The sequence below is a fragment of the Phocoena phocoena genome, chromosome 4 (assembly GCF_963924675.1).
Source record: "Phocoena phocoena chromosome 4, mPhoPho1.1, whole genome shotgun sequence".
NCBI lineage: Eukaryota > Metazoa > Chordata > Mammalia > Artiodactyla > Phocoenidae > Phocoena > Phocoena phocoena.
Window position 1 is genome coordinate 37,051,641 of NC_089222.1, and position 19,113 is coordinate 37,070,753.

The following is a 19,113-nucleotide window of genomic DNA, read 5'->3' on the forward strand; positions in this document are numbered from 1 at the left end:
TTATTCAACATAGTTTTGGAAGTCCTAGCCACGGCAATCAGAGAAGAAAAAGAAATAAAAGGAATGCAAATTGGAAAAGAAGCAGTAAAAGTGTCAGTTTTTGGAGATGCCATGATACTATACATAGAGAATCCTAAAGATGCCGCCAGAAAACTACTAGAGCTAATCAATGAATCTGGTAAAGTAGCAGGATAAAAAATTAATGCACAGAAATCTCTTGCATTCCTATACACTAATGATGAAAAATCTGAAAGAGAAATTAAGGAAACACTCCCATTTACCACTGCAACAAAAAGAATAAAATACCTAGGAATAAACCTCCCTGGGGAGACAAAAGACCTGTATGCAGAAAACTATAAGACACTGATGAAAGAAATTAAAGATGATACCAACAGATGGAGAGATATACCATGTTCTTGGATTGGAAGAATCAATATTGTGAAAACAACTATACTACCCAAAGCAATCTACAGGTTCAGTGCAATCCCTATCAAATGACCAATGGTATTTTTTACAGAACTAGAACAAAAAATCTTAAAATTTGTATGGAGACACAAAAGACCCCGAATACCCAAAGCAGTCTTGAGGGAAAAAAAAACATAGCTGGAGGAATCAGACTCCCTGACTTCAGACTCCACTACAAAGCTACAGTAATCAAGACAATATGGTACTGGCACAAAAACAGAAATATAGATCAATGGAACAGGATAGAAAGCCCAGAGATAAACCCACACACCTATGGTCAACTAATCTATGACAAAGGAGGCAAAGATATTTAAGAGACTGTCTTTTCTCCACTGTATAAGTGGTGCTGGGAAAACTGGACAGCTACATGTAAAAGAATGAAATTAGAACACTCCCTAACACCATACACAAAAATAAACTCAAAATGGATTAGAGGCCTAAATGTAAGACAAGACACTATAAAGCTCTTAAAGGAAGACATAGGAAGACTACTCTTTGACATAAATCACAGCAAGATCTTTTTTGATCTACCTTCTAGAGTAATGGAAATAAAAACAAAACTAAACAAATGGGACCTAATGAAACTTCAAAGCTTTTGCAAAGCAAAGGAAACTACAAGCAAGATGAAAGGACAACCCTCAGAATGGGAGAAAATATTTGCTAACAAATCAACAAAGGATTAATCTCCAAAATATATAAACACTTCAAGCAGCTCAATAGTAAAAAAACAAACAACCCAATCCAAAAATGGGCAGAAGACCTAAATAGACATTTCTCCAAAGAAGACATACAAATGGCCAAGAAGCACATGAAAAGCTGCTCAAAATCACTAATTATTAGAGAAATGCAAATCAAAACTACAATAAGGTATCACCTCACACCAATTAGAATGGGCATCATCAGAACATCTACAAACAACAAATGCTGGAGAGAGTGTGGAGAAAAGGGAACACTCTTGCACTGTTGGTGAGAATGTAAATTGATACAGTCACTATGGAGAACAGTATGGAGGTTCCTTAAAAAACTAAAAATAGAATTACCATGTGACCCAGCAATCCCACTACTGGGCATATACCCAGAGAAAACCATAATTCAGAAAGACACATGCACCCCAATGTTCACTGCAGCACTATTTACAATAGCCAGGTCATGGAAGCAACCTAAATGCCTATTGACAGACGACTGGATAAAGAAGATGTGGTACATATATACAATGGAATATTACTCAGCCATAAAAAGGAACGAAATTGGGTCATTTGTAGAGCCGTCGATGGATCTAGAGACTGTCATACAGAGTGAAGTAAGTCAGAAAGAGAAAAACAAATATTGTGTATTAACGCATATATGTGGAACCTAGAAAAATGGTACAGATGAACCAGTTTGCAGGGCAGAAACTGAGACACTGATATAGAGAACAAAAGTAAGGACACCAAGGGGGGAAAGCGGGTGGGGTGTGTGTGTGTGATGAACTGGGAGATTGGGATTGACATATATACACTAATATGTATAAAACGGAAAACTAATGAGAACTTGCTATATAAAAAAATAAATAAAATAAAATTCAAAAATTCGAAAAAAAAAAAAAAGGAAAGCCAGATGCATTTGTTCCCACTAGGAGCACTAAGACCAAAGTGCTGGTGGGGGAGTTAATACAGGTGAGAGAGAGTTTGAGAGCATTCTGCATAAAACAAATATATATTGAGCTGTTATATGCAAGGTGAAAACATTGTTAAGGTACAACCCCACTGTCATAGAACTTTCAGTGTCACAGAGGAGACAGACACATCAGTGCATAATTACACAACAGGTGCATGTAGGGTGACAGATGGGCACACAGAGGAGGGGCACCTCGCCCAGCCTTGGGAATGCAGGAGAGACTTCCAGGATCAGAGGACACTTGAGCCGAGCCTTAAAAGAGGTGTGTATTAGGTTCCTGTGGCTGCTACAATAAGTTACCACAAACCTGGTAGCTTAAAATGATGAGCTATTTATTTTTTCACAGTTCTAGAGGCCAGAAGTATAAAGTCAAGCTGTTGTCAGTGCTACATTCAGCCTCCCCAAGGCTCTCAGGGAAAAACCTTTCCTTGCTTCTTCCAGTTTATGGTGGCACCAAGCACTCCTTGGCTTGTGGCAACATAACTCTTGTCTCTGCCTGTCCTTGCCTTCTCCTGTTGTCCCCACTCCTAACATTAATAAAGGATGAGCTGCTCCCAGAAAATAAGAGCACTTGTCATTGGATTTTTAAGGCTCACCCGGTTAATCCAGAATGATCTCATCTCAAGATTCTTAACCTAATTACATCTACAAAGAGTCTTTTTCCAAATAAGGTCAAACTCATAGGTACCAGATGGTAGGCCTTGGACATATCTTTCGCTGGCCACAAATCAACCTTCTACAATGGGCTGTATGAATAAGAGTTGATAATCTGGCAAAAAGTGGGGTAAAAGCATTCCAACATGAGCAACACTTGAGCAAAGCAATATCTATGAGAGTGAGTAACCTATATGAACATGGAGAAAAGAGCACCGGGAAACACAGAAAAAGCAACTAAGACTTTATATGCTGTGCTAAGGCTTACAAAGCACTGTCATGTAACAACACTTTGAACCACCCAAGACCCTTTAAGGCAATAGGACTAGCCAAATTATGATGCTTCCCTTTTTAAGAAAAAAAAAATTTCTTTTTACTTATTAATAAACTATAGAGAAAATTGAAAAAATAAATAAAATAAAGTGGATAACCAACAAGGACCTACTGTATAGCACAGGGAACTCTGCTCAATGTTATGTAACAACTTAAATGGGAAAAGAATTTGAAAAAGAATAGCTATATGTATAACTGAATCACTTTACTGTACACCTGAAACTAATACAACATTGTTAATCACCTATAGTCCAATATAAAATAAAAAGTTAAAAAAAAAAAAAAAAGACTAGCCAAATTTTACTCATAATGACGCAGAGGCAGAAAGATTCAACACCTTGTCCAAACACACATGCCTATGAAGTGGCTGAGGTGGGACCTAAGACTTCCAATTCAAAATTCTGTGTCTACTTCACCATACAGCGCTGCAGTCATCCCTTTTCTACTGTTACAGAAAAAGGTAAATTCCTAAGTCAAATTAATCATATTTTAAATAATCTTTATTCCTACAGGACATCTGGGAAATAAAGCATCACAATCCCTCTGTAGAAAAATATACAATAGTAGGTTTCACTTAAGGTCAGAAGTGAATCCAAGAGGGACTTCCCTGGCGGTCCAGTGGGTAAGACTCTATGCTTCCAATGCTGGGGGCGAGGGTTTGATCCCTGGTCGGGGAACTAAGATCCCACGTGCCACGCAGCCATAAATAAATAAATAAATAAATAAAATTCTTTTAAAAAGAAGTGAATCTGAGAAAGGAAGTCCAGGTCTCAAACTCCCAACACGTTTCAAGTGACCCAGAGCCTGGCAGGGAGCACGTGTGTTGAAAGATCCAAAAGAGAAAGTGTGTAAGAGCACCTAGCATGCCTGGTGTCGCACAAATGCCCCAAATAAGTAAGCATCAGTTTCCTTGCCTGGCTCAGGGCCACATGAGGAGTCAGAGACAGTGAGGAAATGAACCGTGGCAGTTATGCCCAAACACTTTCAGCGTCAGCAAAACAAGGCTAAAGATACAAAGCCGGACCGACTGGTGCTGGTGAAATAACGAATGCTTAACGCAAAGGCTATAATTATTCACCTTACATCCTCTCAACCCTCGGAGTTGCTGAAGGAACGATATTTCTGCCTGTTGATCTTTTTCTTCTTTGTGATTTACAGCACAAGAATAAATAAATGTGTGGCTGAGGTTTCATTAATATATTATCGTTCGGCCCTGGAACCCAATAGCACTACTGAAAGAAAGCTGAGACACACTTAACCTGGCAAGAGTCAGCCACCGTGCAGCTGCAGCAGGGATCACAGTTGAAAGCCATAAGCATCTTGCTCTTTGGTTCCCTGAGCGGTGGGAGAGGGAGGATACTGCAGCTGGAGTTGGGGGGAGGGGACAGCAGCCCTTCAATATGGTCTGGAGTAGTTTCCACCTGAGCCGCAATCAGGCTTCCTAATTCCCATTTCTGAGACGCAAATATGATCTAGGAATATCAACCACAAATAAATAAGTCAAACACAAAACACATTCTTGTTTTGTCTCCAGCGTGAAATGAAAAGATCACTGGAAACAGAGAGGGCTGACCACTTCCAGGCTGGGAAGCAGCAGGAAAGGGGAGGGAGTGGATTGGAGAGGCTGCCCCTTAATGAGGGACTCTCTCTACCACCATGCAGAGTGGTGCTCTACCTGGGCTGCACGCTGGAATCACCAGGGGCATGTGGCAAAATTCCAGGCCCCACCCCAGACCAATTACATGGGATCTCTGGGTGAGGACCGGGGCATTGGGATTTTTGAAAGCTCCCCTGTCATTCCAATGTGCAGCCACAGTTGGGGCCTTTGCTTTAAAAACAAAAAACAAAACACTGGAATATCTCACTGTCCCAAAATGTCTTTTTTCCCCCTCTGGGTTAGAGTTGCAGACAGGAAGGATAATATATTAGCTGCCCTTTGTGAGTGCCTTAGAGCTCTCCAAGCTGGTCACCTGAGTGTCTTGGGCTGAAGAGCAGCTGCTTCTCAGCCATCCGAGGCTGTGCGTTTACTCCTGTCCTCTCCTGTCTCCTGCCTGCTCCTTTAGCTCCCTTAAAACACCTTCTTCTGCTCAAGGACCAGCTCAGGGCTTACATTAGCGATAATCATGCTGCAGCTGCTGTTCTTCTTGTAGATCGTATCTAACACTTACTGAGTACAAATTATGTGCCAGGCATTGTTCTGAGTTCTTTACAGAGTATGAACTTAGCTTAACCCTTATGATAATCATTTTCCTTTGTTTTCTTCAGTTAAATAACGATTTCATTCCTTTACTACATAATAAGTCAAACTTATACAACTATGGCAGAGGATGAGAATGGCTTATATTTCCAACCAAGAGAAGTCACTATTCCTTTTTGTAAAACTGAAGTATAGTTGATTTAAAATATTATATTATATTAGTTTCAGAATGGGAGAAAATATTTGCAAACGATGCAACTGACAAGAGATTAATCTGCAAAATATACAAACAGCTCATGCAGCTCAGTATCAAAAAAACAAACACCTCAATCAAAAAAGGGACAGAAGCACTGTGGAAAACGGTATGGAGGTTTCTCTGAAAACTAAAAGTACAATTACCATGTGATCCAGCAATCCCACTCCAGACAAAACTATAATTCAAAAAGATACATGGACCCTTATGTTCATAGAAGCACTATTCACAATAGCCAAGACATGGAAACAACCTAAATGTCCATTGACAGATGAAAGGATAAAGAAGATGTGGTACATATATACAGTGAAATACTACTCAGGCATAAAAAAGAATGAAATAATGCCATTTGCAGCAACATGGATGCAACTAGAGATTATCATACTAAGTGAAGAAAGTCAGAAAGAGAAAGACAAATACCATATGATATCACTCATAAAATATGACACATATGAAACTATCTATGAAACAGAAACAGAATCAGGAACACAGAGAACAGACTGGTGGTTGCCAAGGGGGATGGGGGTGGGAGAGGGTTGGACTGGGAGTTTGGGATTAGCAGATGCAAACTGGAATATACAGAATAAACAAAAATGTTTTACTGTATAGCACAGGGAACTATATTCAATATCCTCTGATAAACCATAATGGAAAATATGAAAAAAAGTGTATATATATATTTTATATATATATATATATATATATATATATATATATATAACTGAGTCACTTTGCTGTACAAAGGTAATTAACACAACACTGTAATTCAACTATAAATCAATAAAAAATATATTTTAAAAAAATGGGCAGAAGATCTAAACAGACATTTCTCCAAAGAAGACATACAGATAGCCAAAAAGCACATTAAAAGATGTTCAACATCACTAATTATTAGAGAAATGCAAATCAAAACTACAATGAGGTATCACCTCACACCGGTCAGAATGGCCATCATCAAAAAATCTACAGACAATAAATGCTGGAGAGGGTGTGGAGAAAAGGAAACCCTCCTACACTGTTGCTGAAAATGTAAATTGGTACAATCATTATGGAGAACAGCATGGAGGTTCCTTAAAAAACTAAAAATAGAGCTACCATATGATTCAGTTATACATATACATATATCTATTCTTTTTCAGATTCTTTTCCCTTATAGGTTATTACAGAGTATTGAGTAGAGTTCTCTATGCTATACAGTAGGTCCTTGTAGATTATCTATTTTATATATAGTAGTGCATGTGTGTTAATCTCAACCTCCTAATTTATCCCTCCCCCCTACCTTTGCCCTTTTGTAACCATAAGTTTATTTTCTATGTCTGTGAGTCTGTTTCTGTTTTGTCAATAAGTTCATTTTTTTAGATTCCACACATAAGTGATATAAGATATTTGTCTTTCTCTGACTTCACTTAGTATGATAATCTCTAGGTCCACCCATGTTGCTGCAAATGGCATTATTTTGTTCTTTTTTATGGCTGAGTAATATTTTATTATATATATACCACATCTTCTTTATCCATTCCTCTGTTGATGGACATTTAGGTTGCTTCCATGTCTTGGCTACTGTAAATAGTGCTGCTATGAACATTGAGGTGTATGTATCTTTTCAAATTATAGTTTTCTCTGGATATATGTCCAGGAGTGGGATTGCTGGATCATATGGTAGCTCTATTTTTGTTTTTTTTAAGGAACCTCCATACTATTTTATCCAGAGATAAACTTATGCACCTATGGTCACCTAATCTATGACAAAGGAGGCAGAATATACAATGGAGGAAAAACAGTCTCTTCAATAAGTGGTACTGGGAAAACTGGACAGCTACATGTAAAAGAATGAAATTGGAACACTCCCTAACACCATACACAAAAATAAACTCAAAATGGATTAAAGATCTAAACATAAGCCTGGGATACTATAAAACTCTTAGAGGAAAACATAGGCAGAACACTCTCTGACATAAATTGCCTTAAGCTATTTTTTGATCCACCTCCTAGAGTAATGAAAATAAAAGCAAAAATAAACAAATGGGACCTAATTAAACTTAAAAGCTTTTGCACAGCAAAGGAAACCATAAACAAAATGAAAAAAGGCACAGAATGGGAGAAAATATTTGCAAATGAATCGACCGACAAGGGATCAATCTCCAAAATATATGAGGAGCTCATGCAGCTCAATATCAGAAAAACAACCCAATCAAAAATTGGGCAGAAGATCTAAACAGAAGATTGGGCAGAAGATCTAAATGTCTTATTGTATAGCACAGGGAACTATATTCAATATCCTCTGATAAACCATAATGGAAAATATGAAAAAGAGTGTATATATATATATATATATATCCTGTTCCACTGTTCTATATTTCTGTTCCAATACCATATTGTTTTGATTACTGTAGCTTTGTAGTATAGTCTGAAGTCAGGGAGCCCGATTTCTCCAGCTCCGTTTTTCTTTCTCAAAATTGCTTTGGCTATTCAGGGTCTTTTGCATTTCCATACAAGTTGTAAACATTTTTGTTCTAATTCTGTGAAATGAATCACTTTGCAGTACACCTGAAACTAACACAACATTGTGAATCAACTGTACTCCAAGATAAAATAAAAATTAAAAATAAATTGCTTATTCTTATAATATAGAGCCTATTAATTTAGTTGCTGTCAGTAAGAATCAGAATTTAGAACTCTTATTCTTTCTGTTTGTCTCAAGATTTTTTCATGTAGTAATAGCTTTTTTAAAGAGTAGAGATCCCCAGGAAGATAAGGAGTTAAAATGAATGACTTCAAGATTCTCAAGATATTATGGCCAGTCACACAATGTATTTGTGCAAGGTCATGAGAGTCCCCTAGGTTTGTAGACCTGCTCCTTCTGCAGGTCAGAGGTCAGTGTCAGCCAGGAGAGTACACTCCTACAACAGTTTAGAGCCAACTGAGACAACCCCTTCCCAGGAGTGTGAACGCAACTTATGAAGGTGGTAGGCAGGTCAGAGAGCCAGAAAAAGATTTTGATGTATAATTTTGATGTCCATTTAGAAGATGAGGATAAAGAAACAGGTCTAGAGTGGCAGAGCCAGGCTTTGACCTAGGCTCCAAAGCCTGTGTGTTTGATGACTGCTACCCAGTATGTCATCTGACCTAATCTGGGTATTCCAGGCTACCCTCAGCTCTCTTTCCTCTGAATTCACATTTTCTTAAGTCAATTCCACATGACATAACAATTTGTCAAGTTTGTTATTATTTGTTGCCAGTGTGATAAGTGTGTCTCTCCAGCTAGATGAACTCCCCAAAAGACATAAATCTGAGAGGTCATATAAAATACCATGCTTGAGAGCAAGGATGGCCCATATAATTTTCCTCCTCTAAATTAATCACTAGATTAATTACTTTATCTAGCACAACCCCATTTTCCTAATCAGTAAAACATTAGAAATGATAGTTTCAACCCCATCCCCATGGCTATAGGAATAAAATGAAATTCTATAAGTATAAAGTCCTTAGCATAGTGCTGGTGCTAGTAAGGGTTCAACAAGTGTTTCATATTTAAAAGCTGATTTTAGCTCAGGTATAAAAAAATAATAGTACAATGTCAGAAAAATAGCAAAAGGTAATGTTTCTTCAGAGCTGTTAAGCATACACTTTTTTTTTTTTTTTTTTTTTGCGGTATGCAGGCCTCTCACTGTTGTGGCCTCTCCTGTTGTGGAGCACAGGTTCCAGACGCACAGGCCCAGCGGCCATGGCTCACGGGCCCAGCCGCTCTGCGGCATGTGAGATCTTCCTGGATCGGGGCACAAACCCGTGTCCCCTGCATCGGCAGGCAGACTCTCAACCACTGCGCCACCAGGGAAGCCCAAGCATACACTTTTAAATGTTATTAGAGCAACCATTCTTCATATACATTAAGAAAAAACAAAAAAAAATACTGTCCAAAATGAATGTAAGTCTGGGTTTGTGCATCTGTACATACATGTGGGTTTATATATGACAATGTACATTCATGCTTTAAAGTCCCCCACTGCTGCAATGACAGAAGAACTAACAAAGAGAAAAATCATAATCTTGGTCGAAATAAAATAAATATCACTGCAGATCATAAATGTAGTTGAGCTCCACATTCACAGTGGGCAAAGGTGGCCAAGAATTTATATCTTTTAGTACAATAGAAACTAAAAGTGCTCCACATGCTGTGGGAGATTAGAGCTGGTCTCTCAACATGAAACCAAGGTGGTGAAGAAAGCTGGAATGGGATCATTGCTTATAATAGGAAACATTAAAAAAAAAAAAACTATTGTGAGGAAGATTCAAAATTTAATATCAAAAGAGGTAAGAATAAGAAGACAAACAAAGTGCTGGTTTGCTTGGTGACTGAATGGGTAATATCTTCAACATCTCTAGTGGCAGAGAACTCTCAATCAATGTAAAGTCTGGTTAGGAACCTGGGGCACAGGTGGGCTGTGTGTATATGTGTGGGTGCCATGGGGGTGGGGGTGCTTAGTGTTCAAGTAGAAGCAATCCCAAAACCACTAGATAAGAAGGTTAAATACAGAAAGAAGGAGGATGGAAGGGGAAAAACCATTCCATTCAAAACTGAATATTCAACCCAAAATTCTAAAACCCATGTGGAAAAACTAATGCTAAGATGGAGTGCTAAAAACATCAACACATGGAAAGGAAACTCACTCTTTCACTTTGAAATAAGTATGTTTAGATGCTCAAAGATATAAAGAAATAGCTCCATAAAAAGAACAAGAAACTAAGAAGCCAAACAGTAAAATAAGAACAGGTGTCTACGAAAAAAAAAACAATAAAAATTTTGTAAATCAAGTGTATAGGGCTTCCCTGGTGGCGCAGTGGTTGGGAGTCCGCCTGCCGATGCAGGGGACGCGGGTTCGTGCCCCGGTCCGGGAGGATCCCACATGCTGCGGAGCGGCTGGGCCCGTGAGCCATGGCCGCTGGGCCTGCGCGTCCGGAGCCTGTGCTCCGCAACGGGGGAGGCCACAGCAGTGAGAGGCCCGCATACCACAATTAAAAAAAAAAAAAAAAAAAAAAAAAAAAAATCAAGTATATAGTCATTGAAATTAAAAGAATAGCTGGGATAAACTCTAGACCAGATGTAGTCAAAGAGATAATTAATGAATTGGAAATTAATACTGTAAACATATAGTACCCAGAATCAGCAGAGACATAAAGAAAACATTAGGGCTTCCTTGGTGGCGCAGTGGTTGAGAGTCCACCTGCCAATGCAGGGGACACGGGTTCTTGCCCCAGTCTGGGAAGATCCCACATGCCGCGGAGTGGCTGGGCCCGTGAGCCATGGCCGCTAAGCCTGTGCGTCCGGAGCCTGTGCTCCGCAACGGGAGAGGCCACACCAGTGAGAGGCCCGCGTACCGAAAAAAAAGAAAACATTAAAGAATTAAGAGATATAGAAAATAAACTAAGATTCTAACCTAAATCTAATAGTACTTCCAGAAAAAGAAGACTGATGAAATGGCATAAAAACATATTTAAAGAACAAAACTGTTGAGAATTTTCTAGAATGAAAGAAAACATGAGTCCTCCAGTAGGAAGTGAATATGGAGTGCTAAGAAAAATAAACCTACTTCTAGTCATTTAATAGTGAAGTCACAGAACAGCTAGAATAGAAAGGAAAGACATTACCAACAAGAAATAGTTGTAGAAAACAAACTTATGGTTACCAAGGGGGAAAGAGGGAGGGATAAATTGGGAGATTGGGATTGATATAGACACACTACTATATACAAAACAGATAATTAGTAAGAACCTACTGTATAGCACAGGGAACTCTACTCAATACTCTGTGATGACCTATATGGGAAAAGAATCTAAAAAAGAGTGGATATATGTATATGTATAGCTGATTCACCTTGCTATACAGCAGAAACTGATACAACACTGTAAATCAACTACACTCCAATAAAAATTAATTTAAAAAAACAACAGGGATAGTTGAGTTCTCAGCAATAATTCTCAGAAGATAATAACTTTGAAATATAAGGGAAATATGTACATACACATATCAATAATACATACAGTACATTAGACCTTAAATGTTCATTACCTTAACTCTCTGGCAGGGCAGGGAGGAAGAAATTGTATCACATACTAGAAAGCAACTGGAATCTTCAGCTCACCTTCCACTCCTCACGCCTTGTCACCAGGATGCAACAGCATGCCCGGCACGTGGGTGTTTACCGAGGAACAGGACCTCACAACATCATGAGGTAACTCATCCTTTCCATGAGTGCTGACAAGTCTTAAACCAACAAGATTCATAATCGTCCTTAAAATGGCTCAAATCATAAAATGAATAACTTAGGAAAGAAGGTTAATCTAAGGTAATAGGGAGGGAGGAAACAAAGTATTTAGTATGAGACATGCAGAGTGAATAATGGTTTTAGGGTACTAACATAACACAAAAAGTGGTTACATGTTACTCTACTAGGGCTTGTTTAAACTTGTTGGAAGGCTTGGTGTTCACGGGATGAGCCTCATGTAGGAGACAGACAGCTTGATATTTCTGCCTAAGAAGCTGGCTGAACCCAGATTCAGAGAGTGCAAGGAGAAAGATACTGAATAGCTCAGCAGAAGAGGCAAAAAATCAGTGAGGTTGAACCAGGGGGGTGGAAAGCCTGTAAGGCACACTGACATTAGAGGACCCCATAAAAATGAATAATGATGAGCTGGCCCCACTGAATCAAATCTGTTAGGTTACTGTGCTGTGGTTGAAAGGAAGCTGTCCCCAGAGTCTTTGAGCTGTGTGATTCTTGGGTCATTAAACACACCGGCTTTACCTATGGCTTATTACAGTATGAGCCAGATTTTCTCTATGGCTGAAGCCTCAGATTAATGAGGTAGAAGCGTAAAGGATTCAATTAATTCAAGAGAAAGCATTTCTTAAAAGAGCAAAATGTTTCAGTGTGGTTTGAATCCCTTAGCTTGATGGTAGACTAGGAGGAATAAGAAGGCCAGCATGAGGGTCTTGCCTCCCTCTCTGTTCAAACGTCCGGGTAAAGCTGGGCGAGCCACAGATCCTGCTTCTGACCTCTGCATCTGTTGTTCCTTCTGCCTGGAACAACCCCCCACCCCACCCCACCCCAGATATGAGCATGGCTAACCTCGCCTCTTTCCGGTCTTTGCTCAGGTATTACCTTCTCTGTGAGACCTTTCCTGGCCATCCCATCTAAAACGTCAACAGACCCTTTACACACACACTTTCTACACGTCTTCCCTCCCTTTTTCCCTTTAGCACTTACCACTGCCTAGTACACTACACGTTACTTATTGTCTATCCTCCCTTCTCCCACCAATGTAGAGACTCCACGAAGGCAAAGATTTTTGTCTGTTTTGTTTACTGATATATGCCCCAACACCTACAGCATGTTGGTGCATCTCCAACAGGAGTTCCTCCATAAAAATCTTTTGAATGTGCCAATGAATCTTGCATAAGCCCCATGACAGCTAGCATTCCAGTGTTCGCGAATGCTAAGCTGAAAATCTTTATTTATTGCAATAATTATTGCAATATCTATAACTTATAAATCTAACCACATTCTGTTAACTTAAAACTGAGGTTAAGAACTTCCTCTAAGGTAATTATTGGTTTCATACAAACTATGTACAGTACATCCGCCTTTGCAGAAATATGATCAGACACTCAATTTAGATCAGACAATTTACATTCAACACTCAGATAAGGCATCTGAGCCCTCTGCTGACAACAGAACTAGAAATTGACTGATTACGGGATAACACTTTGGCTTTCTAAACACAGCACTGCCTTTTCTCAGAAGAGCTCAAAAATAGACAAAAAAGATTTGAAAAAGATGAGTAAAAACCTTATATATTTCCACTAGAATGTTGATTTCTTTATATATTTTCTCTCCTAAAGTCTAACAAAGAGACCTGTAAAATGTTACAGGTAAGGTGCTCTCCACTTTCACTTAGGCCCAAATCAAAGAATCCAAATGAAAGATCATGGCTATCTTTATGGAATCACATTCTAAACTCTCGACCTATATGGGTTCCTAGACATCAACCAAGAGACTTTGAAGACTGAGAGGAACCCAGTTGGATATTTTCACAGGTGAATTTATTGGTTTGTTTCCATAAAACTATACCTAATTCTCTTTTATAATTGTAGATATTTAACTTAGAAAGTTAGGAGGCTCACTGATATCAGAAGAAATTTTATATTACTGGGTGGATTTAGAAACTAGAATAACTTGGGTTTTACTCAGAGCAACAAATGACTATTGTGACAGTATCAATAGCTAAATTTCCACCACTCATTTTCACTAAAAACTACATTCGCTAAACACATAACTTAGTCAAGACTCTCTGCTCCTTGCTTCTAAATGATAGACTACTCTGAGGCTGGCAACCAAGAGTTTTGGGAAACAAGAGGCAAAGATATTGAAATTCAGAGACAAAAATCTGGCTTATAAAATAAAGCTTAAAGAAAGAATGAAATTACCTATAATATCAAGTAATTAATTATAAAAATAGCAATTAGCTGGAAGAGCAAAAAAGAAACAAAAATATTAACTGTATTTTCACTTATGTAAATCTCTTGAGATTAATTTTCTGTAACCATAGCCCTATTAGTGGTATTTAATTGAACTAATAAAAACTATTAAAAGGCAATGGATTAATACAGACGGTAATTTTTCCTTTTCACTTCAAGGCTGAGTCTTCTCCACTTCGTCCCTTCTAAAATGCATCAAAGCCAAGAAAGAACTATCTACTGAGACTTCAGCTGTCATTAAGCCCTTGCCCTCTTTGAAAATAATATCAGCTCTCTTTAATACCTATAGGAAGCCATCACAGTTACTATTATTTCAAAGAGAGTAGACTTTTTTTAATGATGTAGTAATTGAATTCAGGGCAATAATGTAAATTAGCAGATTTTATACAATATTTCTCTTTTTTTAGAGGGTAGAATAATTGTCCAGACATCTAGAGGAATACTACTTTTCTGTAGAAATGAAATTGTAAACCTTATAACAAATTAACATGAGCAGGTGCTACTCTCAGATTGTCATATGTTCCTGGAAATCATGTGAGTTATAGAAGGTGGGGGAAGTCAAGAAGTCCTAGTCCCCCATAGTGATGGGGGGTGGGGGAGGTCTTTAAGCCTTACATTTCTCCCAGGTTTGCATTTCCATTGGATTACCTGACTAAATGGTGCTTTTCTACAAAGGCAACTCCTTGATCTAGGACAGAGGTCTGAAGCACCATGCAGGTGGCAAACTATTCTATGCCATTTTATCTGAAATGTGGCAGATTTAAGATTTAGCCAAGAGATCCATGTCTGGAAGAGCTTGGAAATCTTCTGGTCCAAGGTACATTCTCTTAGGGAGGGGATGAGCATTCTAGAGAAGCATACACACTTGCAGCTGGGTTCTGCGAGCCAGCCTTGACAGGCAGCATGGTGGGGCTTAAAGCCCATTTATGTCATCAGACAGCGACATTTCCAACCGCAATTTGAGTTTTGACCAAGCTGTAATAGGAGGGAATTTGTCCCTGGAGAGAGGGTCAGATGGGTTAATCACTAACATTCCTTCCAACTCTAGGACACAAGAATCTTTGACTCACTCACTCAATAAACATTTGGGGGGGCTTCCCTGGTGGCACACTGGCTGAGAGTCCGCCTGCCGATGCAGGGGACATGGGTTCGTGCCCCGGTCCGGGAAGATCCCACATGCCGCGGAGCGGCTGGGCCCGTGAGCCATGGCTGCTGAGCCTGCGCTCCGCAACGGGAGAGGCCACAACAGTGAGAGGCCCGCGTATCGCAAAAAAAATTTAAAAAATAACAAAAACAAAATAAACATTTGGGAGCCTTTGTGCCAGCACACAAAGTAATTTTCAATAAATATCTTTTTAACACTACAGCCACCATATCTGTGAAGATTCCAAAACAGCAGCAATTTTTACTGTAGCACACAGAGGGTAAAAATGATGGCCAAGCCTGTAACTTACATAATGGAGCTTGAACTTGCACTCATCTTCAATTTCGTCTGCACTGTCTTCATCGGAAACTTCCCCTTCCTCTGCATCATCTCCAAGGTGATAAGGTAACTTCTTGCCCTGAAATGAAACAAAACAGTCGATTTAAAGATGAAAGTTCAGCCAGATAGGGGTATGGGAATTAAGAGGTACAAACTACTATGTATAAAGTAAGCTACAAGGATATATTGTACAGCACAGGGAAATACAGCAATTATTTTATAATAACTTTAAGTTGAGTCTAATCTACAAAAATATTGAATTACTATGTTATACACCTGAAACTAATATTAGTCAACTATACTTCAGTTAAAAAATAAAATAGGAAATGAAAAATGAAAATTCACAATAGCCAAAAGGTGGAAATAACCCAGTGTCTACCAACAGGCGAATGGATAAACAAAATGTGGTATACACATACACTAAAATGTTATTCAGCTTTTAAAAGTAAGGAAATTCTGACTCATGTTACAACATAGATGAACCTTGAGGACATTAGGCTAAAGGAAATAAGCCCGTCACAAACGACGACTCTTGTATGATTCCACTTATACAAGGTACTCAGAGTAGCCAAATTCATAGAGACAGGAAGTAAAACAGTGGTATCCAGGGGCTGGAGGAAGCGGCTGGTGGGGAAGATGGGAGCTGTTAAATGAGTATGGAGTTTTGGTTTTGCAAGAAAAGAGTTCTGTACGTGGCAATGCGAATGTACCTGACACAGCTGAACTGTACACTTAAAAATGGTTAAGATGGTAGGTAAGTTTTATGTATGTTGTATTTTACCACAATTAAAAATAATTTTTAAAAATTGAAAAATGAAAATAGACTGTCATACTGAGTGAAGTAAGTCAGACAGAGAAAGAGAAATACTGTATGATATCAATGCGGAATCTAAAAAGAAACGATACAAATGAACTTATATAAAACAGAAACATCTCATAGACTTAGAGAACAAACTTATGGTTATGGGGATCGGGGAGCAGGGGAAGAGACAGTTAGGGAGTGTCGGATTGACGTGTACACACTAATACATTTAAAATGGATAAGCAACAAGGACCTACTGCATAGCACAGGGAACTCTGCTCATATTATGTAACAACCTAAATGGGAAAAGAATTTGAAAAAGAATAGATACATGTATATGTATAAATGAATCACTCTGCTGTACACCTGAAACTATCACAACATTGTTAATCAACTATTCTCCAGTATAAAGTAAAAAGGTTTTTTTTTTAAAAAAAGAAAAATGAAAATAAGATTTGTTATCTCCTTGCCAATCATTACTTCAGACTGACTTGAAGGCAGATCGCTTGAATTAGGGGCAAAGCAAAGGGAGAAGAGACTTTCAAGAAAAGGCAGTTTTATGACTTCCAATTAAATACAATTAATTAGGGATACTATATTTACAAGTAAAAATCAGACCAGGCTTCTGTTCGAGAATATATGACTCGTCATAAACAGGCATCACCCCATCCCATGTCCTTAGAGCAGCTTGTTCTCCTGAGCAGGTTAAACGCGCCCTTCTCTCCTGCTGGTTGTGTCCTCTGCACTGACCAGACCTGCTTTTACGGACAATGCAATGACACTCCTGCCCAGCCAGAACATGCCCCTCACAACCACTCACCAACACACTTTAGGAATCAGGGGCTTTTGGACAACAAGGGGGAATTCTTATAACAAAATGGTAGAAAACCCAAGTTATAGAATTATATGCACATTATGATCTCAATGATATATAAAAATTCAGGGAAAAAAATCTGGCAAGAAATATGGTCAATTATTAGGAGTATGAATCTCTGGGTAACAGCATTATGGGTGATAGTTATTTTCTCCTTTTCTACATTTCCCAATTTATATTCAGAAAAAGTAAAAGTAAATAAAAAGCAGAAGAAGGAGGCATGGCCCAGGAGCCTGATAAGGGCTTCCAGGACGGCTAATCATCTGTATCAGTAAAAGCATCTTACTTGTAAGCAGAAAGGAATATTAATAGGAAATTGAATCACTCCCAGAATCTTGGGGAGCAGAGAGGGCAGAACCAGACTCTGTGGCTAAGGGACCAAGGTCACTGTGGTAGACGGCCTCTAAAATACCCACAACGGTTCCTACCTCTTGGTATTCATGTACTTCTATAATCCCTTCCCCTTGAGTGTGGGCTGGACCTAGTGACCCCATTGAATGAATGGAATACAGCAAAAGCATAAAGATGGGGGAAATTCTTTAAACGTGGAAGGATGTTCATGTGCTTGGCAGCCAAATATAATGATAAATTTCTAAATATCATCCCAGACTACTACCCAGGCTGATCTTCTCTAAACTAGATCTCCAGTGACTTCTGTTATATATTCCTGCTCTTCACACCATGACTGGCCCACCTTCAGCACTCTGGATCTTCCCCTCATCCACTTCTCCTCCCTCCACAGGGCCACCAGCACAGTCAGATTTTCAGAGAACTCTCCCTCCCAGTTTCCTGTATCTTCCCTGATACCCAAAGCTCTTGACCTAAAGGGCTTGGCAAAGAGATAAATTTAAAGCTGGTTAAATCATTTATGTAATGAAAACAAAATCTATATTAAGAATCCAAACTCTTAGAATTTGAATACTTAAATATTTTCTTCAACTTACAAAAGGATTGTTATGGGTTTAAAAAGGTGGTATTTAATTTGCCTTCATACCCCTATGTAATATACTTCTTATATGTATGTGCTATCTGCAAAGTGAAAACTACATTCTTTTCCACAGGAATATATATAGCTATAGATATATAAATATGGCACTAAGCTTCAAATCCCCTTTACTTAAATGTGGCAGGCAGTAGGTGGGGAAGCAAGGAGAGAAAGTTGCCACCTAGAGTATTCACAAGGTGCCCTCATTTTCAGTCCTTTCAAAATCCCATTAAAAGATATCAGGTGGCTTCCCTGGTGGCGCAGTGGTTGAGAGTCCGCCTGCCGATGCAGGGGACATGGGTTCGTGCCCCGGGTCCGGGAAGATCCCACATGCCGCGGGGTGGCTAGGCCTGTGAGCCATGGCTGCTGAGCCTGCGCGTCCGGAGCCTGTGCTCCGCAACGGGAGAGGCCACAACAGTGAGAGGCCCGCGTACCGCAAAAAAAAAAAAAAAAAAAAAAAAGATATCAGGGCCATATCTTCTGCCAGCTTTTTCCACATTCATGGTCTTTGAAAGATACCTTATACAGGCAGATAGGAAGAAAAGCAACACCACAGAACACTGTTTCTTAACGCCTCTTATGAAGAGTGTTACGCCTGAGGAAAATTATAGAATAAACTTAGGTAGAATTTTATGAACTTAACAGTGGTCCAGTGTAAACAAAGAATGATCTAGGAGTCCCCTTCTGATCTACATACTATTTCATGTGGGAGTCACACTCAAGAATTAGATTAATTTCTCCATGGTACATGGAAATATTTCTAGAGACTGGAACCACAGCCATCTCTTAGCTTTTAGCTGCATGGGCAGCAGTAACTGCCCTATGACACATCTGTAAAAGTAAAATGCTTGGACCAGATAAGTTTTCTTTCGGTAATG

General features: G+C 39.0%; 1 protein-coding gene across 2 annotated transcripts in view; it reads right to left on the minus strand.

Annotated features, from left to right (window-relative positions):
* Nucleotides 1-19,113, minus strand: part of PLCH1 (phospholipase C eta 1) — a 216,800-nt gene that overhangs the window by 44,784 nt on the left and 152,903 nt on the right. For both annotated transcript variants that reach the window (XM_065876179.1, XM_065876178.1), the window contains exon 10: nt 15,546-15,653. In XM_065876179.1, coding sequence (XP_065732251.1) covers nt 15,546-15,653 — 108 coding nt within the window. The remainder of the gene's footprint in view (nt 1-15,545; nt 15,654-19,113) is intronic.